The 21,244-nt window shown below is 41.1% G+C and overlaps 1 protein-coding gene across 1 annotated transcript in view; it reads left to right on the top strand.

The window, feature by feature from the left end:
- Window positions 1-21,244, top strand: part of LOC116272733 (SHC-transforming protein 4-like) — a 99,834-nt gene that overhangs the window by 28,546 nt on the left and 50,044 nt on the right. The window contains exon 2 of the mRNA XM_031661507.1: window positions 10,345-10,415. Within this exon, the coding sequence (XP_031517367.1) occupies window positions 10,345-10,415 (71 nt within the window). The remainder of the gene's footprint in view (window positions 1-10,344; window positions 10,416-21,244) is intronic.

The raw sequence follows: 21,244 nt of genomic DNA, 5'->3' as shown, positions 1-21,244 counted from the left end.
AGATGGTCCAGTTAGGATGCAGGTTATTTTGAGACTTCCTGAACATCATTTCTTGGCTAGTTCATTCAAATAAATCATTTAATTGCACTGTAAGAGGTGCTGGGCATAATGATGACTAAGACTCACTCCCTGCCCTTGAGAAGCCCATAGTCCAGCAGGAGGCATAGACATTGGAACAGATAAATTGCAGCACCACTGGGTGACTGCAACCTAGTGGTGTGACCGAGATGCTCTGGGAGCCCAAAGGAAGAGCAATACACTCTACCTCAAGGCTGGAGAATATTTCAAACAACTGTAGTAACTGCTGATGCCTCATTCATTTATCCATTATTCATCCATTCTTACATATTTCCTGAATAGTTTATATCAAGGATTACACACTGCCTGCAGATATTGCTTATTTGGATTCTTTCTGTTGTTATTACTTCTTGGTAATTGCTTTATTGAGATGTAATTCACATACCATATAATTCACCCATTTAAAGTATACAATTCAATGGTTTTTTTTTAGTATATTCACAGAGTTATGCAACTATCACCAATTATAGAACATTTTTATCAACCCCCAAAGAAATGCTGTACCTGTTAGAGGTCACACTCTATTCCCTAAAAACCACATAGCCCTACCTTCTAGCTCTACAAATTTGTCTATTCTGGACATTTCACATAAATAAAATAAAATCAGTCTTTTATGATTATACTTTTTCACTTAGAATTAATATTTTCAAAGTTCATTCATGCTGTAGCATGTATCAATACTTCATTGCTTTTTATTGCCAAATACTATTCCATTGCATGATATACCACCTTTTATTTGTCCATTCATCAGCTGATGGACATTTGGGTTATTTCTACTTTATGGCTATTATGAATAATGCTGCTGTAAACATTTAAGTGCAAGTTTTTGTGTGGACATATGCTTTCCATTTTATTGGGTATATTTCTAGAAGTGGAATTGCTGGGTCATACGGGTAATTCTATGTTTAACTGTTTGAGGAATTGCCAAGCTGTTTCCCCTAGTGGCATTACCATTTTACATTCCCACCAGCAATGTATGATGGTTCCAATTTCTCCACATCTTCACCAACATTTATTTTCAGTTTGCTGGATTGTATTTTAAATTACAGCCATTCCAGAGGGTGTGAAGTTGTACCTCATTGTGGCTTTGATTTGCGTTTCCCAATGGTAAATTATATTGAACATCTTTTCATGTGCTTATTGTCTATTTGTATATATTTCTTGAAGAAATGTCTGTTCAGATCTTTTGCCCATTTTAAAATTGAGTTGTCTTTTTATCATTGGGCTATAAGAGTTTTTTAAGATATATTTTAGATGCAAGTTTCTTAGCAGATATATCATTTGCAAATATTTTCTCCCATTCTCTGAGTGGTTTTTTCACTTTCTTCTTAGTGTCATTGGAAGCACAAAATAATTTAATTTTTCTGAAGTCCAACCTATATATTTCTTTCCTTTGGTTGTTGGTGCTTTTGGTGTCATATCTAAGAAACCATTGCCTATTCTGAGGTCTTGTGATTATGCCTGTTTTCTTTAAAGAGTTTTACAGTTTTAGCTCTTATGTTTAGGTCTTGTGACCATTCTGAGTTTATGTTTTGCTTATCGTATGAGATAGAGGTCCAACTTTTATATACAATTGCTCTGGTGCCTTTTGGTGAAAACAATGTCATTTTTCCATTGAATTATTTTGTCACCTTTATCAAAATTCAATTGACAGTGAATGCAGGGGTTTACTTTTGGACTCAGTTCTGTTTTACTAATCTGTATGTCTATCGTTATGCTAGTACCATATTATCCTGATTGTGTAGCTGAGCAGTAAGTTTTGAAATTGAGACATGTGGGTTCTCTAACTTTGTTCTTTTTCAAGATTGTGCAGATTGTTTGGAAATTACACATGAAATTTTAGGAAATTACACATGAATTTGAAGTTACACATGAATTTTAGGATCAGTTTGTTAGTTTCTACAAAGAAGCCATCTGAGATTTTGATAAGGATTGTGTTGAAGTTTTAGATCAGCTTTTAAGAGTATTACTATCTTAACGTTATTAAGTCTTCTGATCCATAAACATGGAATGTTTTTTCCATTTATTTCACTTTTCTTAAATTTCCTTCAGCAATGTTTTTCAGTTTTCAAAGTGTAAGTTTATCCTATCAAATTTATTCATAAGTATTTTATTCTTTTTGATCACATATTGCAAATGAAATTATTTTCTAAATTTCATTTTGGATTGTTCATTGTGACTTGCTGGAATTAAAAATTAGGAAAACTTACAAATAAAGTCTGATTTCTGAACTTCTTTGAAAAATCATAGGGTCTGGTTTCCCAAACGGTAACGAGGGACTGGAATGATTGGTTTGGGCCTTGTTCTTTTTGTAGGCCATATGGTTCCAACTTTCTCCTAATCTAGCTACTTTCTTATATCTAGTTTACTTTACTCATTAATATCTTTATTATTAAGCATTGAGTTTTTGGCCTTTATGATTGTTCTTTTGGGAAATCTAAGTTAGAAGAGATTCAATATGAAAGAGCAGTTAATATTATCTAAATCCTTAATGTGATTGTTTTTATATATATATCCCATTCTTTCTTAAAAGTTACCTCAAGCTGTATCTTACTTTCTCATCTCAAGAATATTGTTGATCCAGGCTTTACACAGAGGATATAAAGAAGAAACAGACACCGTTTCTGCTATAAAAGAGATACAGACACATTGATGAAGAAGTAGTTCCATATTAGCAATGTAAGTTTTATTAAAGGTCTGCTAGAAGTTCATACAGATTATAGAAGAGGGCCCAAAGAGGGTCAAGGCTGCAGGTAGAGATGGGGAAGAAGAGGAGAGATATCATAAAAGAAGTAACTTTTGCATTTCTTTGTGAATAATTAGCAGGTATTAATCAGATGGACATGGATAAGAAGGACATTTCAAGAGGAAGGAGTAAAGGAAGGGGTTGTTCTGAATTTTGAAGCATGGTGAGTTCAGGCAAATGACTAGAGTGTAAAATGAGAGGGCAAAAGCGGGGAGGAAAAGGATAAAGAGTTCAGCAGGAACCAAATCATGAGAGGCCCTGTACATCATTCTAAGAAAGCTGGCTCTTTTCCTGAAGACTGGTGTTTTCTCCAAAGTGTGATTCCTGGACAACCTGTAATAGAAGGACCTGAGTGCTTATTAAAATGCAGTTTCACAGTCTTACTGAAGAAGAATCTCTCAGGGCCTGGGAATTTTATTTTTAAAATCTGATTTGTAAGTTTCCCTGGTGATTCTGAAGTTCTCTGAAGTTTGGGAAGCTCTGCTTTGAGGATGGGAGTCTTGGGAGTGTTTTAAGTGAGAATGATTGGGGGATAGGATGGAATGATAACATGCCATATATGTGTTTTAGTAACGTGCTGGCTGCACTGGGAAAGAGATTCAAAAGGTGGGACACCAGAAACCCCATCTTAGGGAGGGCCATATTCTAAAGTCAACAGTAGAATAAAACTCAGAATAAAGAATACACTGGATCATCCTTGAAATCTCCAACACCCGCGCATCTGGACGATCAATTGTCAGAATCAATGTCTTGTGTTTCTGTTTGCATTTATGGAGAGATACTCTTTCTCTGGGGCAGAGTATGTCTCCAAAAATGCAAACAGAAACAAGACATTTATTATTGCAAAAAGAAACACAAGACATTATTTAACTCTCTATAAATTCAGATACTCTTTCTCTGGGGCAGATAGTTACCCTACTCTCTGGCAAGTAGGGTTGAAAGACTGAGGAGATGAACAAAGGGACTAATCTCTCACTTTCTGCCTGCCAAGTGGATGCAGTTGAATTCATATGCTTTGCCCATGAATATAAATGTGAGACCCCAGTATTGCAATTGAGAAACAGAATGTGCCTAAACTTGGATAGTAAATGTTGGGGGTAGTGTGCAGGGTTCAGGGAAGAAGACAGGGAAGTTATGACAATGATAGGGAGATTGAAAGGATTGAGCTTGCCTCTTGATTGGTTGATGGATTTGAAAAAAAAAAGAGTTGACTTTTCTGGTTTATGTAATTAGGTGGATAGTGATACTATTGGTTTAGATCAGAAATGTAAGTAGAGGAATAATTTGAATGCACTGAATTTGAGATGCAATTAGAATATTCACATGCTGATACACATCTGAAGTTGGGAGAAAACCTGGGCTAAAAATGTGTGTGGCATGAGCATGAGGTAGTAATTGAAAGCAAACAAGTATACGTGCTAGAGACTGATTTTATTAGACTAGAGTAGAACCTAGGAATCAGAATTTTAATACTTCCCAAGTGATTCTAATATGCAATCAGGGTTGAGAACCACTGGGATAGGGAGAGAAGGAACCATTGTTTTTTAAAAAATAAGAAACTAGCAAAGGAGACTGAGAAGGAATAGTCAGAGAAGAAAGATGAGGAATTGGAGAAAATGTTCTCAGGAAAGCTAAAGAAGAAAGGTTCAGAGGAAAATGAAGGGGTTGAGTAGAGGTCAACAGCGGTAGGTGACCCCGATAGATGAGTAGGAAAACAAAAACCGTTCACTAAAGGAACTTTGAGGAAGCAGTTGGTTTGCTCAGGCAATTTCACTAGAGTGTTGAGGTCAGAAACTTTACTATTGTGAGTTGAGGCATGAGTGAAAGGAAGGAAGTAGAGACAATATTTCCAGGTTATGAAGGGAATGTCCCCGTTTCTTACTCTCCCATTTTTTTAAAGAATGGGAAAGACTAAAAATTATTTAAAGGTGGCAGAAATATCCTGCTGTGTTTTCCTGCCATTTTGGTGGCCTCTACCATTGTTGAACATTTATTGCATGAAGATCAGACCCTCCTTATATCACAGTTGATTATATACTGTTCTTCAGTGTTTGTTTTTAATTCGTTAACTATTTATTTTTATTTAGAGACAGGGTCTCGCTCTGTCCCCCAGGCTGGAGTGCAATGGCACGATCTTAGCTGACTGCAGCCTCAAACTCCTGGGCTCAAGTGATCCTCCTGCCTCAGCCTCTCAAGTAGCTGAAGTAATTTTCTTCCTTGTCTTAGCACTCTTATTATGAACTTATCAAGTGCAGGGCCTGTGCCTTAAACTTCTCTTGAACAATATTCTCCCGTACTCCTAGCTAAGAGGCAGGTATATTCTGAGAAAGGGAATAAACCACGTATAAAAAGGGATTTCACCCTACTTAATAAAACTGTGGTTCTTTTTGGCAAAGTCGTGAGCTTTGCTTATTTTATTTTTCAAATCTAAACTAATACTACATACTTATTTCAAAAATAAGTATGTTTATACTTATTAGTATAAATAGTACAAAAGTATAAAGTAAAAAGTAAAAATCTGCCTCTCTCCCATTTCCAAAAGCAACCACTGTTAGTTTCTTATTATCCTGCAGACCTTCTTTCTAAGAGTATAAGAATATGTATCTTTTTTTTCTTTAGGTAATGTGCTTGCCGTCATCATTCTGTAAGAGAGTTAGGATGAGACTTCCCATAAGTAACTATCATTCCTTTTCTCTGAAAACCCCAGTAATTTCTTCTCCGGAGAGCAAAGCCCAAGATACACATGGCCATAAATAGGCTGTTCACCTCTCCCTGGGAGCAAGTGGTTGAAGCTTAGACAGTACAAAAATATTATGACTGCCTTGGGGCATAAAGGGAAGAAGCCAGCTGGGAGTTAGGTAAACCCATGCCAGGGGCTGAATGGGCAGGTTGTCTGAGCACCACTGCGTTCCCACCGTTCCTGTATGGCTCCAAATAAAGGTCTTCAGTGTCCTCTCCTCACCACAGGGTAGGGAATTAGGGAGTGTCCTCTGTCTCACCTCCTGCAGTTCCCAGAGCAATTTGGATTCACATCTGCTGTTACCATTGTGGTCCCCCCGTCTCAACACTGTGTCACTGTGTTCCTGGGTAGACCAAAGGGAGGGTAGTGGCAGCCAGCAGGATAACTCCTCTTTTCACTTTTTCTGTTATACAGGGTCCTAGCAATGGACTGCAGACTCTAGAATAAACCCTAATTCAGTACCAGTGAATAAATGAAACTGAGCCAGGCACTTTTCTTTAATAGGCTTCAATTTCCTCATCTCTTAAATAAAGTTAGCAACAATGACTAACCTCATAAAAAGGAAAGATAAGTCATCTCTTTTCATGGTTGTCCTATCTGAATGGGGCCAGGTTTCTTAAGAACAGGGACCATGTCTTATGCAGATCCGCATTTAATACATGAATGAGAAGTATTGTCATCTCCAGTTTATAGCTAACAAACTAAAATTCTCCTCTCTCGGGCCTTGATCTTCAGCCACTATCCGCTTATGCAGTCATCAAACACCCAAAGAAAGAAGTGGACAGAGTATTTTTATGCACCGCCCCCTCCCCGCTTTCTCATAGCGGTGGTTTTTAAGTGAAATGGATTGTGTGAGTCAATGGGAAGACCCACTCCATTCTTGTCTTTGGGGTAATTGTGGCAAAAATTAGTTGTGGTTTTCTCGACACATGCCCACAGTGGAAGGGGACTTATCCTCATTGTCAATCATCTCAGGCCATGACTCATGTTTTTCCAGAAACTTCCATTGTATCATACTGAGGCTTGCTGAAGTCACCCGTGCCATAGCTGACAGACAAGTGTATGAATCAAAACAGAGATTCACACGAAGGGAAGGGGATCCTGAAGCAATGCTTGGGCTTGCCTTAGTCCAAAGCAGATAAGGTCGTTATAGCCGTGAAATGTGATTAAGAACGAAACCTTGAAGGGGTTCCTCTCACCCCCAAGACACTAAAAATTCCTCTCCTCACTGATAACCAAAATGAATGGCAACTTACCTAATAACTGGGCTGAGAATAGCCTTCACTTTGACACTGTCCTCACGTGGGTCTCAAACTTGATCAGCCTTGAGTGTCCTTGTTCCAGTTGTTTCTTTTTGTCCCTTTGTCCCGCTCCTGTTCAGACGTGCAACCTACTCTCCTTTCTTTTTAAAGTTCCCACTGTCAACTCTATCATCCAGGGCTGTTCCCACCCACGGCTTATAGCCCGCCTGAGAAGTAGGGCACATTCTTGCCAGCTTCCCACTTCACTACAAAACCTCCTCGGTCTAGATTGTGTGTTGCCACTCCAAAATGAAGAACAACAAAAATAACAAATATGAAGTACATTGCTGAGAAATCTAGAAACCTTGCAAAGACATTGTTCTGGCCTGTCGCACCTGAGGCTGAGTCCTTGGTGCTCCTATACTCCTGAGTGGAGAGACCAGCCAAGCCTTTACCTCCCTCAGTCCCTCGGCTCTCCCCAGCCCCCGCTCATTGTAAAGGTACAATAGAATTGAAGAAAAGATGCTTCATTCATTCTTTCAGCATGTGTTTATTGAGTGCCCACCAGATCCTAGGCACTGTTGCAGGGAATACGGCGGTGATTGTGATCTTTACTCTTACGGTGGTTATAGCCAAGGGAATAAAAAGAGGTCCTAGACAAGCAAATTAACAAGTAAACCAATAATCAATCAGTGATGAATAGGGGCTGAGATGAAGGGTGGCAAGAGGGGGCCTCTGAGGTGTGCCATTTGAACTGAAAACTGAAAGATGAGAAGGGATCTGTCCTGCAGAACAGTGTAGGAGAGCCAGGCGGAGGGAATGTCAGGTGCAGGGAAGAGCTGGGGTGTATTTGAGGAGTAGAAAGGAGGCCAATATGGCAGCAAAGTGTGCAAGGGGACAGTGACACTGATGAAGCTGAAGGGATGAGACGGGGCCAGGAACTCCAGGGTTTAGAGGTTTATAGTAACGAGCTTGTTTTGATCATAGATGCCAGGAGTTTCACCTGGTGGAGGAACATGATCTGATCAATCTGTTTTGAAGAAACCCTGTGGCAGAGTGTGAAAAATGTAGGTGCTTGGTCACTTTTTCAAAAAGTGTGCACTGATAGGCCAGTTGGTATCACCTTGTCTTCAGTCGGTGATTTACAGCTAAAGGGAAAGGCGATACCCACCTCTTCACCAACAGGGCCTCCTGGAGGTATTGGAGGGGATCCAGGCCTGCTCCCCAGCCTATGTGGGGAGTCCACTCTTTCCAGGGCCAGGAGTGCAGGAAATAGGGAAGCAAGACCTAGGCTCTGGGGCGGAAGAGGGCATTGGAAGGCACCAAAAGCCAGAGCAGTCAGTGAAGACATATGGACAATCTTTTCACACCACCGGGACGTGAAGCTTGGATGCTTGGAATCTCCTTTCTTGACAGTTCTGAGATGGGCTTTCTAACCTACTTCCTATATCTAGCTTTCTTCTCCTAATAACCCTTATGGTTGAAGAGAAATCTCTAGACACCACTTTCTTAAGGTACCCAAGGCTTGGGAAGTTAAGAGTGATGGGGACAGAGTAAAATATCCAAAATGTTTCTTGTATCAGTAGTAGAGATTCCAAGAGGAGTGTAACTGAGTGTGACTAACAGGAGTCTCTTCCCAGCATCAGGCTCCAGGCAGCACTTGGTGCATTGAGGAGTTCTATCTGCACAATCTGCTCAGAAATACTATTATACAGCAGGACGTGGTGGCTCATGCCTATAATCCCAGCACTTTGGGAGGCCGAGGTGGGCAGATCGCTTGAGGTCAGGAGTTCAAGACCAGCCTGGCCAACATGGTGAAACCCTGTCTCTACTAAAAATACAAAAATTAGCCAGGTGCAGTGGTATGTGCCTGTAATCCCAGCTACTCAAAAGACTGAGGCAGGAGAATTGCTTGAATTTGGGAGGCAGAGGTTGCAGTGAGCCAAGATCGTGCCACTGTACTCCAGCCTGGGTGACAGAGTGAGACTCCACCTCAAACAAAAAAAAAAAAAGAAAAAGAAAAAGAAATACTATTATACAAGAAGTGTCTGGGCAGGTTCCCCCTCCCCACCAGCTCCTGACATCTTTTGACAGTGCTTTTGCCATTCACAAGCATAGAGAGGCTGGAAAGCCTCCAAAGGAAAGCTAAACAGGAAGCATATCATTTCCAAGGAGCCAACAGATCACTTTCAATTGGAACTCTTAGCTCTAGTAACATTTGTAAGGCAATTCTCAAATAAGCACTCTCCCTTATCAACCAAGCTCTGCTGGGAGGATTGACTCTCACAGCCTCACCTGGCAAAGCTACACAGAAGACTACTAAGTCCACGTCCCTAGGCTGAATCCTCTCAGGACTCCAGAATCCAATTTTCAGTTGCCAGCCTGTTATTTCCTGGATACCCTACCAGTGCCTTAAGTCAATGGCTCCCAAACCAATTCATCATCTTCTCTTCTCCTGGCTTTCCTGTTTCTGTTGATGGCATCACTGTTCCCTCTGCTACCCTGGCTGGAAACGTCTGAGTGAGTCATCCTTGACTCATCCTTCTCTCTTATTCTCCGTATCAAATCAACTGCCGAGTTCTGTAGTATCTGTTTCCATGATGTCACTTGAATCTGTCCCCTCTTTCCTATTGACACCATCCCTCTTCAGTGTGGGCTGTCATTACTTCCCTCGCCACAGGATCATCCTAACTTATTCCCTCACCATTAACCCACCTTCATACTGCCGCTGACTTAAGCCTCCTCCAACACAGATCTAATCGCATCATGCTGTTGCCAGCAGCCTGCCATGGATCCTCACTGCTGCCACACTAAATATAAACCATCTTTCAGCTTTATAAGTCACAATTCCTTTTGCAATACATGGTGTTCAAGCTAACCATACTCATCACTGATGCGGCATATGACTTTTGTCCTTTCAGGAACCCCCTTAATATTTAAATCAGCTGCAAAGGATGATAAGATCTTATATTACTAAGTTTGGCATTCTATGCATTTATATGCTTGTTCTATCCACTTAGATTTGACATTCCTGTATTCTTTATCTCACTTTTATTTTTGCTTCCTCTACTATTTGGGCCTTTCTATGTACCAAGCGTTGTTCTAAAAGCTTATTTACATGTAGGAAATAATTTCACTCTTCTAACAATTCCTATTGTATCCTCACTTTACCAGTGACAAGACTGTGAGGCTCAGAAGTTAACTTGCTGAGGTTCCATAACTAAGAAGTAGCAGAGCCAGGATGCAAAGTCACATGATCTGGCCCCAGAGCCCATGCTCTTAACCACTGAACCCATATTGGTCTTTGTTACTTGTGTTATCTATATTATGGTTCAGATTTAACTGGTGTTTTGTAATTGAATTGAAGCTTTAGGTGTGTGTCCATTAATAGTCAGAAATATCAATGGTAGGCGGAGGGTACAAATGTAACTTGATAGCAGAAGCTGATTTTAGTTGCTTCCCCGAAAGTCATTGTGAAGCTAAGAGACAGCTTCTTGGAATTTTTGTCCTACTTCTTCTTTTTTTTCTTCTTATTCTAGTACATGGGCTGTATTGAAGTGCTGCAATCAATGAGGTCACTGGATTTTGGAATGAGAACCCAAGTTACAAGGTAAGAAGCCAAAAATGGGAGGGGCTTTGAGGAGTATGGTTTAAAGTCACAATAATTTCTCCCACGGGAATTTCATGCAAACCTTCCAAGTCATTAGACACTTTTATTCATGTGACTGGAGCATAGAAGTTTCGTCCAGTGACCTTCAATGAGTGGCTTGATCTCATTGTGTGAAAGATTTCTCAAGTGTGTGGCAGTGCATCTGTGTTTCATGTAAGGGCGATTAAAATGATACAGTCTACAGAAATAGCTGGTTTCCCAGGTACCAAGAGTATTTAAAATTATGCCTGGCAGGAAGCGTTTACAGAATCAGACCTGTCAAGGAGGTAGCAGAAAATCAAACCAAGTAAGACTTTCAACGTGAGAAAGCCCAAGCTTTGCCCAAGCTCTTCCTGACGTGAGAACCTGCTTATTCCTTGTCTAGTTCTCCCTGCTCTGTGTACAGTGAGCCAAATGGAACAGTGGAACTGGGGAAGCTTTACCCAGGGTGACCCCAGGGAACTTAGGGGAAGAAATCAGAATCCTTGTTATGTGGAGCTCAAGTCAGAAGCAGAAATACATGGCATGGTTCATTAAAGCTAAGCCCAAAGCAAGGATGGAAAGAAGGAGTGAGTGCAGACTGGCAACTGGAAAAATGTGAGGTGAGGGAGATGAGGTAAGAGGACTGGGTCGATCTGAATGGTTCAGAACGAAGACTTGGGCATCCATTGGATGTGGTGCCAAGGTGTGTCTCAGGGGCATGCCACATTAGACCCGTGCTTGCAGGCCTCCTGTTCTGAAGGTGAATGTTGTCATGTAGAAAATAACTCTCCCTAATGCTCATCTCATGAAATTCTAGGCCTAGAAAAAGAAGTGTCCTGTGGTCCAAAAATTTAGGGAAAGGAGCCACATCACTCTTTAGGAGACTACAGTATACCATAGTATATTGAAGACTCTGAGCCTGGCGCAGTGGCTCACGCTTGGAATTCCTGCAACTCAGGAGGCCGAGGTTGGAGGATTGCTTGAGACCAGGAGTTCAAGACCAGCTGGGGCAACATAGTGAGGCTCCATCTCTACAAAAGTAAAAAGAACATAGCCAGGCACGTTAGCATATGCCAGTAGCCCCAGCTACTCAGGAGGCTGAGGCTGGAGGATCACTTGAGCCCAGGAGTTCAAGGCTTCAGTCAGATATGATTGTGCCACTACACTCCTGTGTGGGTAACAGCAAGACCCTGACTCTTAAAAAAAAAAAGACCGAGAAGTCCTATGCTGCTGTAGTTGAAAAAAACTCTACCCCTCAAAATTTTCTTTTTCTTCTCTCTTTTTTTTTTTTTTGAAATGGAGTCTTGCTCTGTCTCCCAGGCTAGAATACAGTGATGCAATCTCGGCTCACTGCAACCTCCGCCTCCTAGGTTCAAGCAATTCTCCTGTAGTGCCCAAGTAGCTGGGACTACAGGCGCATGCCACCATGCCCAGCTAATTTTGTATTTTTAGTAGAGATGGGATTTCCCTATGTTGACCAGGCTGGTCTTGAACTCCTGACCTCAGGTGATCCACCTGCCTTGGAATCCCAAAGTTCTGGGATTAAGGCATGAGGCACCGCTCATGGCCTTACTTCAAGATTTTCTAAATGTATTGGGCCTAGGATCCTTTTCTCATATAAAAGAAATGTACATCCAAGGGTTCCGTGAAATGTGCCTTAGGAAATGCTGATTTGGACTCTCTGCCTTATGATGCATTCAAATCTGCCTTTCCAAACCTCTCTCAACCTATCCTTGGTATTTCCTCTGGAGTCAAACATATTATATAATCCTGTGTTTAGTACTCTTGGTACCTACATCAGTTACTGGCACATGGCAGGGGCTCAGTGGATATTTATTGAATAAATTCATGGTTCCACCTGACTACACTTCCAGTATTTGCAAACAGCTACATTTCTTCTCCTCTTTAAATCTTCTCTTACACATTCTCAGTACCTTCAATTACTCTTCAAATGACATGGTATCTAGACTACTTTCCAAACTGTTAGCCTGTTGGTGGACGTATTTCAGGGTTTACTCCATTTTGATGATTCTTAATCTTGAGACAATTTTTCTTCCAATCCTGAGCAGGCTACAGATGAGAGAAAGAGGGCTGATACCCTAGGTGGGCACAGGACAAAAGAATTCTCACTGTCCTAACCTGAGAGCTATGGTCTGAATATGTCCCCTCAACATTTATATATTGAAACTTAATTCCCAGTGTGAAAGTATTAAGAGGCAGGGCCTTTAGGAGGAGATTAATTCATTGGCCAGAGACCTCATGAGTGGGATTAGTTATCTTATAAAAGAGGTGCAAGGGAGCTGTTTGCACCTTCTACCACGTGAGGATGCAGCAAGAAGCACCCATCTAAGAAGCATTGTGAGCCTTCATCAGACACCAGATCTACTGGTGCCTTGATCTTGGACTTCTCAGCCTCAAGAAGTGTAAGAAATACATTTCTATTATTTATACATTATCCAGTCTGGGGTATTTTGTTTTAGCAGCAGGAATGGACCAAGACACTGAGGATGACTAATTTTCTGTTCATTCACCCATTCATTCATTGATTCTTTCTCTTTCACTCGAATGTTTATGGAGTACCCAAAAAGTGCCTGAAACTCTTCAAGCATTAAAGATCAAGCAGTGAATAAGACAAAGCCTCTGCCCTCATGGAATTTGCATTGTTACTGGGGAAACAGACTATAGGCAAGGAAACAGATAAATAAGCAATATACTTTTAGGTAGGAAGAAGTGCTTATTTACTGCAACAATAAAGCAGGAAATGAGGATAGAGATTTCGGTGGTGGGTTTTTAAATTTTATTTTATTTTCTAGTTATAAAATATTGCATGTTTACTTAGACGATTTGGAAAGTACAGAAAAGTGTGAAAGAGAAAATTACTCAGAATCTTTCCTAAAGAGTGTGTTTATTATCATTCTGTGTTTAAAATCCCTTTCCAGTATTTTTTTCTACACATGAGCTTACAAAGAATTTTACACAAAATCTGAACAACATTATATACTAAGTCTCCCATATTGAGCAATTTCCTGTTACTAAAGATTCTAAAGCATGTTTTACCATGGTAAAATATACATAACAAGATTTACAATTTTAATCGTTTATAAGTGTATAGTTCAGTGGCATTAAGCACATTCACATTGTTGTGCAACTATCGACACCATCCATCTGCAGAACTTTTTCATCTTCCCAAAGATGAAAAACTGTACACATTAAACTCTGTACCCATTAAACAGTAACTTCTGGCTGGGCGCGGTGGCTCACACCTGCAATCCCAGCACTTTGGGAGGCGGAGGCAGATGGATCACTTGAGGTCAGGAGTTCGAGGCCACCTGACCAACATGGTGAAACCCCGTCTCTACTAAAAAAAATACAAAGATAGCCAGACCTCGTGGCACACACCTGTAATCCCAATTACTTGGGAGGCTGAGGCAAGAGAATTGCTTGAACCCGGGAGGTGGAGGTTGCAGTGAGCCAAGATCACGCCATTGCACTCCAGAATGGGCAACAAGAGCAAAAAATCCATCTCAAAACAAAACAAGACAAAACCCTGATAACTTCCCATTTCCTCTTCCTCCCCAGCTCCTGGCAACCACTGTTCAACTTTTTGTGTCTGTGAATTTGACTGGTCTAGGTACCTTATAAAAGTGGAAACATACAGTATTTGTCCTTTTCTGTCTGGCTTATTTCCTTTAGCACAATGTATTCAAGATTAACTCATGTTGTAGCATGTGCCAGAATTTCATTCCTTTTTAGGGCTCAATACTACTCTATTGTATGTCTGTACTACATTTTGTCTATTCACCCATCAGTCAATAGACATATGGGTTGTTTTTCTAAAATTTTAATGACTGCATAATATTCTCTCCTCCTCTTCCTCCTTCTCCTCCTCCTCCTCCTTCTTCCTCTTCTTCTTTATCTTCTTCTTCCTCTTCTTTCTATATAGAGACAGGGTCTCAATATGTTGACCAGGTTGATCTTGAACTTCTGGGCTCAGGGGATCCTCCCACCTCAGCCTTCCAAAGTGCTAGAATTATAGGCATGATCCACTGTGCCTGGCCTCTTCTACTTTTCATCATTATAAGTAATGCTGTGATTAACATTATCTTGATTGTATTTCCAAATTCTAGAATTAGGATCACTAGGTCGAGCAATATAAATGTTTTAAAGATTTTTGATATGTATTGCTGGATGGCTCTGCAGACTATTTGTACTAATTGATACCCCCTTTTCCCAGGCATTTATCTATTTTTATCTACTTAATAAAATCTCTGTAAACTTCTAAGTCTATATTTCCCTATTATTTCATAAATAGTAAAAGGTGGACTGCTTTTTTTCCCCTCTGCTATGAGGATTCAGTTTATGTCTAATGTACACAGCCAGGTGAAGATGTCTGGTATGGTATCTGGATATTGTTTCTTGTAGATGTGTCTATACATGATTCAGGCATGGCTGATTGTGTTCTGAGCAGTTATGGAAGCTCGAGGGTGGTGGTCTTTTATTTTTAGATTTGGTGGTCAGGAAGTCCTATCTAAGAAGAGGACATTTGAGCTAGGGCCTGAATAAAGTAAGGGATCCAGCCATGAAAGTGTCTGAGAGAAGAGAGCTGAAGGTGGAGGGAAGATGGCCATGGACATCATGGGTCCATGGTGGCAACATTCGGGCAGGGAGTTTGATAAAAATGTGAGAGAGGTCAGGCACGGTGGCTCACACACCTATAGTCCCAGCACTTTGGGAGGCCAAAGTGAGAGAATCACTTGAGTTTTGGAATTTGAGATCAGCCTGAGCAACATAGTGAAATCCCATCTCTACCAAAAATAAAGAAGAGTAGCAAAAGCCTGTAGTCCCAGATATGCGATAGGCCAAGGTGGGAGGATCACCTGAGCCTGGAAGGTCAAAGTTGCAGTGAATTGTGACCACACCACTGCACTCCAGCCTGGGCAACAGAGCAAGACTCCATCTCTAAAAAAAAAAAAAAGAAAGAAAAAAAAAAAATTAAAATAAATTTTTAAAAGAGTGTGAGAGGGTGTGCATCTTCTCCCAAGAGTAGATGCAAAAACATTCAGTGGTCACCAACTCAGGAGGGGGAAAGGCTGACTGGAGGGGAGGATCAAGTTTTAAAATGTCCTATGGTGTCAAGTGGTCCTACTTGAAGTCTGGAGATTCCAGCCACCAGTAGACTGGGGACCTCATCCACGGTGGGCCTTGAAAGCAGTGAGGCTGATTTCCAAGTGCCAGAGCCAAACATCAGTCCCTTGCTTCAGAATCCTGTCCCCGTCCCAGCTTCCTGAACTATTTCCCTGGGGCTTGTTGAATTTGAAATGCTGTGACTTGTGGCTGCTTGAGTGTAGAGCAGACCTGGCACTCCCTGACCCAGTAGGGAGAAGGAAAAACCCCATCTAAGAAGGGTAAATTAAAAAAAAAGAGAGAAGGGCCGGGCACAGTGGCTCACGCCTGTAATCCCAACACTTTGGGAGGCTGAGGCGGGAGGATCACAAGGTCAGGAGATCGAGACCATTCTGGCTAATGCAGTGAAACCCCGTCTCTACTAAAAATACAAAAAATTAGCCGGGCGTGGTGGCGGGCACCTGTAGTTCCAGCTACTCGGGAGGCTGAGGCAGGAGTGAACCCACGAGGCGGAGCTTGCAGTGAGCTGAGATCACGCCACTGCACTCCAGCGTGGGCGACAGAGCAAGACTCTGTCTCAAAAAAAATAAAAGAGACAGAAGATATAAAATAGATTATCTCTCACTTTAAAGAATTAGCAAAAATCAAAATTTGTTGAACAGAAAAAATATATTGTGAAATTCACCTCTGACTTCCTTAAATGGTGAATTCCTTGGTGTTTCAAATAACGTTTGGTATGGAAATAAATTACTTTCACATTTTTTCTCAGGAGCTCACATATTGCTGAAAGAGAGGGTGATCTTTGAAACTCTTCTTTGAAACTCTAGGTCTTGAACTAAATAGGACTATGAGCTAAATGAAAAGACTTTATGAATGTAAAAAAATTTAAATAAAAAAGTGGAAACGAGTCAACAGTAATGTTTAATGATAACATCTAAGACAAATGGTAACAAAACAACCTGAACAGTGGTTGAACATCAAAAATACATTGCAGTTGAAAGAAGAAAGGAGAATGACAAAAAAGGAAAAATCAGAAGGAAGAGAAGTATTTGGGAAATTGGGTGGGAAATAGAGGTTGTTGAGACAGTGGTCCATATGGCCTTGAGAAACACACATTATTGAATGAGCCAGTTTAAAGTCAAGGTGAGAGGATGTCCTACGGATACTGCACTCAAATAAAATATTCCCATCCAGTTAACATATGGGGGATTTGGGTGGGAGGGAGATGGACGGGATCTTCTGTTGTGTTTTTTCAAAAAAATTTTCCATGGACTAAGTTAGGATTTCACAAGAAAAAAACTGTATTTTGTGTGATCACAGCTATCTCTAGACATTGACATATCACCAAACAGAATAATTCAGGTGTGAATGCTGACAAACTGGTGTGAGTAATTACCATTACAAATACAAACAATTGGAGGCTGATGTCTCACTCACTGTAAATATCTCACCTTCTTTAGATTCCAAATATCAGGGAGACAGCGATGTGAAATTCCTGGTAATAGAGGAGGAGCCATGATTAAGAGTGAGCCTTTGAAACAAAGGAGAAAGAGCAGAATTCTTGTCTTGATGAGGAACCTTTCTGCCAACCATTTGAGGGCTGAATCCACAGACTTAGAACACAGAAAGTACTCAAATAAGAGCAGAGGAAAATAAAAAGACAAGAGGCCATTGACTTCTTTAGCCATTCCCCGGATCTCACTCCTTTCAAAGCTCTCATCTTGCTTCCCTACCTTGACTCCAGATTTAGTCCCTGGGGGAGCCACTTGAGTGGCTTTTACTGTTGTTCCTCCACTAATTCTCACCCAGGCATTCATCCCCTTGACTGATTCTGGACCAGATCTCAATTTTTAATAATAGAATATTCAATGCAAAAGGGCAAAGGAGGAGGTTTTTACTGATAGTAAAGAGAAACAAGATCATTAGGAAAACAAAGGTTTCTAGCCACGGTTGTCTTTAAAATGTCTGGAACTCTATCGAAAGGAAACAAGAGAAGAGAGAAAGTGAAGATCATGCTAAGAATGACACTGCTATTTAATCTCTCCTATAAAAATGTTCTCCTTCACGCCTGTAATCCCAGCACTTTGGGAGGCCGAGGCGGGCGGATCACAAGGTCAGGAGATTGAGACCACGGTGAAACCCCGTCTCTACTAAAAATACAAAAAATTAGCCGGGCGAGGTGGCGGGTGCTTGTAGTCCCAGCTTCTAGGGAGGCTGAGGCAGGAGAATGGCGTGAACCCAGGAGGCGGAGCTTGCAGTGAGCCAAGATCGCGCCACTGCACTCCAGCCTGGGCGACAGAGCGAGACTCCATCTCAAAAAAAAAAAAAAAAGTTCTCCTTATGTTTTTAAAAACACAGTTAAAGAAAATAAAATGACAACAACAACAAAAACAAAAACACACCTGACCTAAATCAGGAATCTCACACACACACACAAGAAATCAGGTCACTAAAACCTAAAGCTCAGCTTCCTTCCCTCAAGTAAGCATCCACATCAAGAAAGAAGAAAAAAAATCTTCCTTCTCCTCTAAGGATGGCTACCTCTTTGTGTCTAGGTGGGAACCTGCCTCAAACGCTGAAGGAGGAATAGACACATCAGGGTAAACCCAGTAAGTGGAGCTGGTGAGAAAGGGCTTGCCTTTCAACCCTGAAGAACAGAATACATTTTGATCCCCAAGGAAATTGCAAAGGGAACGTTTAGTTCATCATCACAGTACATAATTCACCCCGAGGGGCAGCGCACACCATTGGCAGGAGGGACCTCCAGATCACTGTCTTACTACACTGTACTCTTCTGATATTTAGTGCCTTACACGTGTAACTTGTATTCAGTAATAAAATCAGCCAGGCTCCCAGCACAGGATCTGTCCAAGCCAGGCTTACGGGGCAACTAAGAAGCAGTGGCTTGGAGTGGGTTTTCCTCCTTTGTGTGATTGCCACCTGGGGGTCGGTGAAGGAAAATGGGGAACTGTTAAAGAATGGGTGGCAAGTGCTCCCTTTTGAGGTCCTGGCTTCAGATTCATTTTCTCTAGCTGATCTCTACCTGTGCCTGGTGGTGTATCTGTCCTATTCCATTCTGTGAAGGAAGAAACCCTGAGTGGTGTTTTTTTTTGTTTGTTTGTTTTTACTGATGCTATAGACAGTAAGGAGGCACTCTGGGTGATTTGCTACTAGCTAAAGCAACAAGGAAACAGAGATCATCATTCAGAAGATATTGTAATTGGACTAATTTCCTGTGTATAATGTTATTGCTGCTGAGCAGTGATTCTGCAAATTTCATTCACTATGTTGAAAATTTTGATTACTGGGCTTCAACAGGACATTAAAGGCAGTGACAAATGCCTTTAATGACAAATGCATACTTATGGGTGTGTGTGTGTATACGTGTGCGTGTGTGTATGTGAGCAACCATCAGCTGCAAAGCAGATTCAAGATGCAGCTGAACAATTACATAAAGTCTTGTGCATGTGGTCTCAAGAAACGTGAACTCTAGAAGGAAAAGCATTCTGGAGAGGTCAAGTATCTGTATATTAGGTAGCTAAATTAAGATATGTTTGTTTGGAAACAGGCTGGCATTTGTCTAAATTTTCTGAGGATTGCAGGAACAGGATTAGTTACAGCAATGCATGGATAAGTGAGAGTATCTCCGCTAAGCCTTGGAGTAGTTGAACAACATATGGTACGTGGATTCTGTGTTGACTTGTTGCAGTTTGGAGTAGGATTGCAGCCACATGTCATGTGAAATAAAGACCACCAGAGAGGGAGATAAAAGGCCAAGTCTATTAATTTAGCAGGCAAGGGAACACTCCCCAGTGAAGAAATTTACTGAGAAGAGTGTTAAGGAGAAAAAAATCAGGAGTTTTAAAGTTCTAATTTATAGTGATTGTGCATAGGATTGAAAACAAGCACTGTAGCTAAGGCAGAATGTCCACGGTTGGTTAAAACAGGTTGCGTTGTTCATTGGTCAGGAAAGGGTGTTAAGACCCCCACAACGGTCTGCTGTCCCAGGGTCAAGGTTCATGGCCTTTATCAGCTGATTAGAACAATAAACCATGCAATAAAACATAACATCCAAAGATGATCTCCCCTCAGCGAGCACTGGTGTCAGTGGAAGGAGGATTTCCTTTCACACACGTGCAGATGTCAGGAAGCCTTTGCTGGAAATCTGATGTTGTGTGTGAGTGTATGCACAGTGACCACCTCTTCTAGTTTCAGGTTTCACTGCTCTCCAGTTTTGCCCAATCTAAGATCTCACTTTTCAGATACTTGAGATAACTGAAATGGCCAACTAAATTCCTTTTAGAAGACTTCAAAGAACTAGTCATTAAAAAAATAATTTCCAATCAATTGGGAATGGTTCTGATAGCATGACAAAGTCAAATGCAGACAGAGAGGGTATGAAAGTCAACTGTACCTTTTTGCTCTGTCATTAGCCCAATGTCGTTCACATAGCAGGCACATAGTTACTATTTGTTTGAATAAACAGGTGTAAAGTCAAGAAACATAGCTGCTAAGGCAACCCGCGGAATGGGAAAAAATATTTGAAAATCATATATCTGATAAGGGATTAATAGCCATAATATGTAAAGAGCTCCTATTACTCAACAAAAAATAAAGAACCCTATTGGGCAGAGGACTTGAACAGATGTTTCTCTGAAGAAGGTATACAATCATATGCATAATTCCTCTTATATGGGGTACCTACCGTAGTCAAATCCAAAGCAGGAAGTAGACTGGTAGCTGTCAGGCAGTAGGGGAAGGAGAGAACGGGGGAGTTACTGTTTAATGCTTATAGAGTTTCAGTTGGGGAAGATAGAAAAAGTTCTGTTCTGGAGATGGATGGCGGTGATAGTTGCACAACATGAATCTGCTTAGTGCCACTGAGCTGTATGCTTAAAAATTATTAAAATGGTAAATTTTGTATTGTGTATATTTATTATATATTTAAAAGTGTAGTTACTAGATGAGTTATATTTCTGGAGTACTGAAGTATTCAATATTGTATACATTTTATTTTTTTAAAAGGGTGCAAAGCAAATAAGAAAAGGATAATTGAGGCTTCAGGGCTTAAGTTTCTAGCAGGTCACACAGCAAAGAGAATTTGGTAAGGAGTGTGTAGTGGCCTCTTGTAATTTCTTGACAGGGAATCCCAACCAAAAGCCACACTGGCAGAGAGGAGCTGCGGCAGAACAAGACAATGAAAGAGTAGCTAATAATAGCTAATGTTTGTTAGCACTGCACAGAGCTTCTGCAACGCAAAATCACCCCGAAAGGAGTGATTTCCCCTTTTACAGAAGGGAAAGTTAAGGCTTAGAGAGGTAAGTGGCCATTCTAAGACCACATAGCTGTTTTGCGGGGACTCACACCTATGTACTCACACTCCAAATCCCTACCACACTTAATGTTTCCTAGTGAGATTGCTTTGGATTGAAACTAAGAAATGGTTCTTGTGGGCTGTGAATGAACTAATGTGGGAGACAATCAAGCGAAAGGGCTCAAGTCTTTAAAAAGCACACCATCACGCCGGGCACGGTGGCTCATGCCTGTAATCCCAACACTTTGGGAGGCCGAGGCAGACGGTTCCCTTGAGCCTAGGAATGCGAGACCAGCCTGGGCAACATGGTGAAACCCTGTCTCTACCAAAAATACAAGAATTGAAAACCAGCCATCTCGAGAGGACCCAC

The sequence above is a fragment of the Papio anubis genome, unplaced genomic scaffold (genome assembly GCF_008728515.1).
Source record: "Papio anubis isolate 15944 unplaced genomic scaffold, Panubis1.0 scaffold177, whole genome shotgun sequence".
Classification (NCBI taxonomy): Eukaryota; Metazoa; Chordata; class Mammalia; order Primates; family Cercopithecidae; genus Papio; species Papio anubis.
This window is presented reverse-complemented; position numbering and strand designations above follow the sequence as displayed.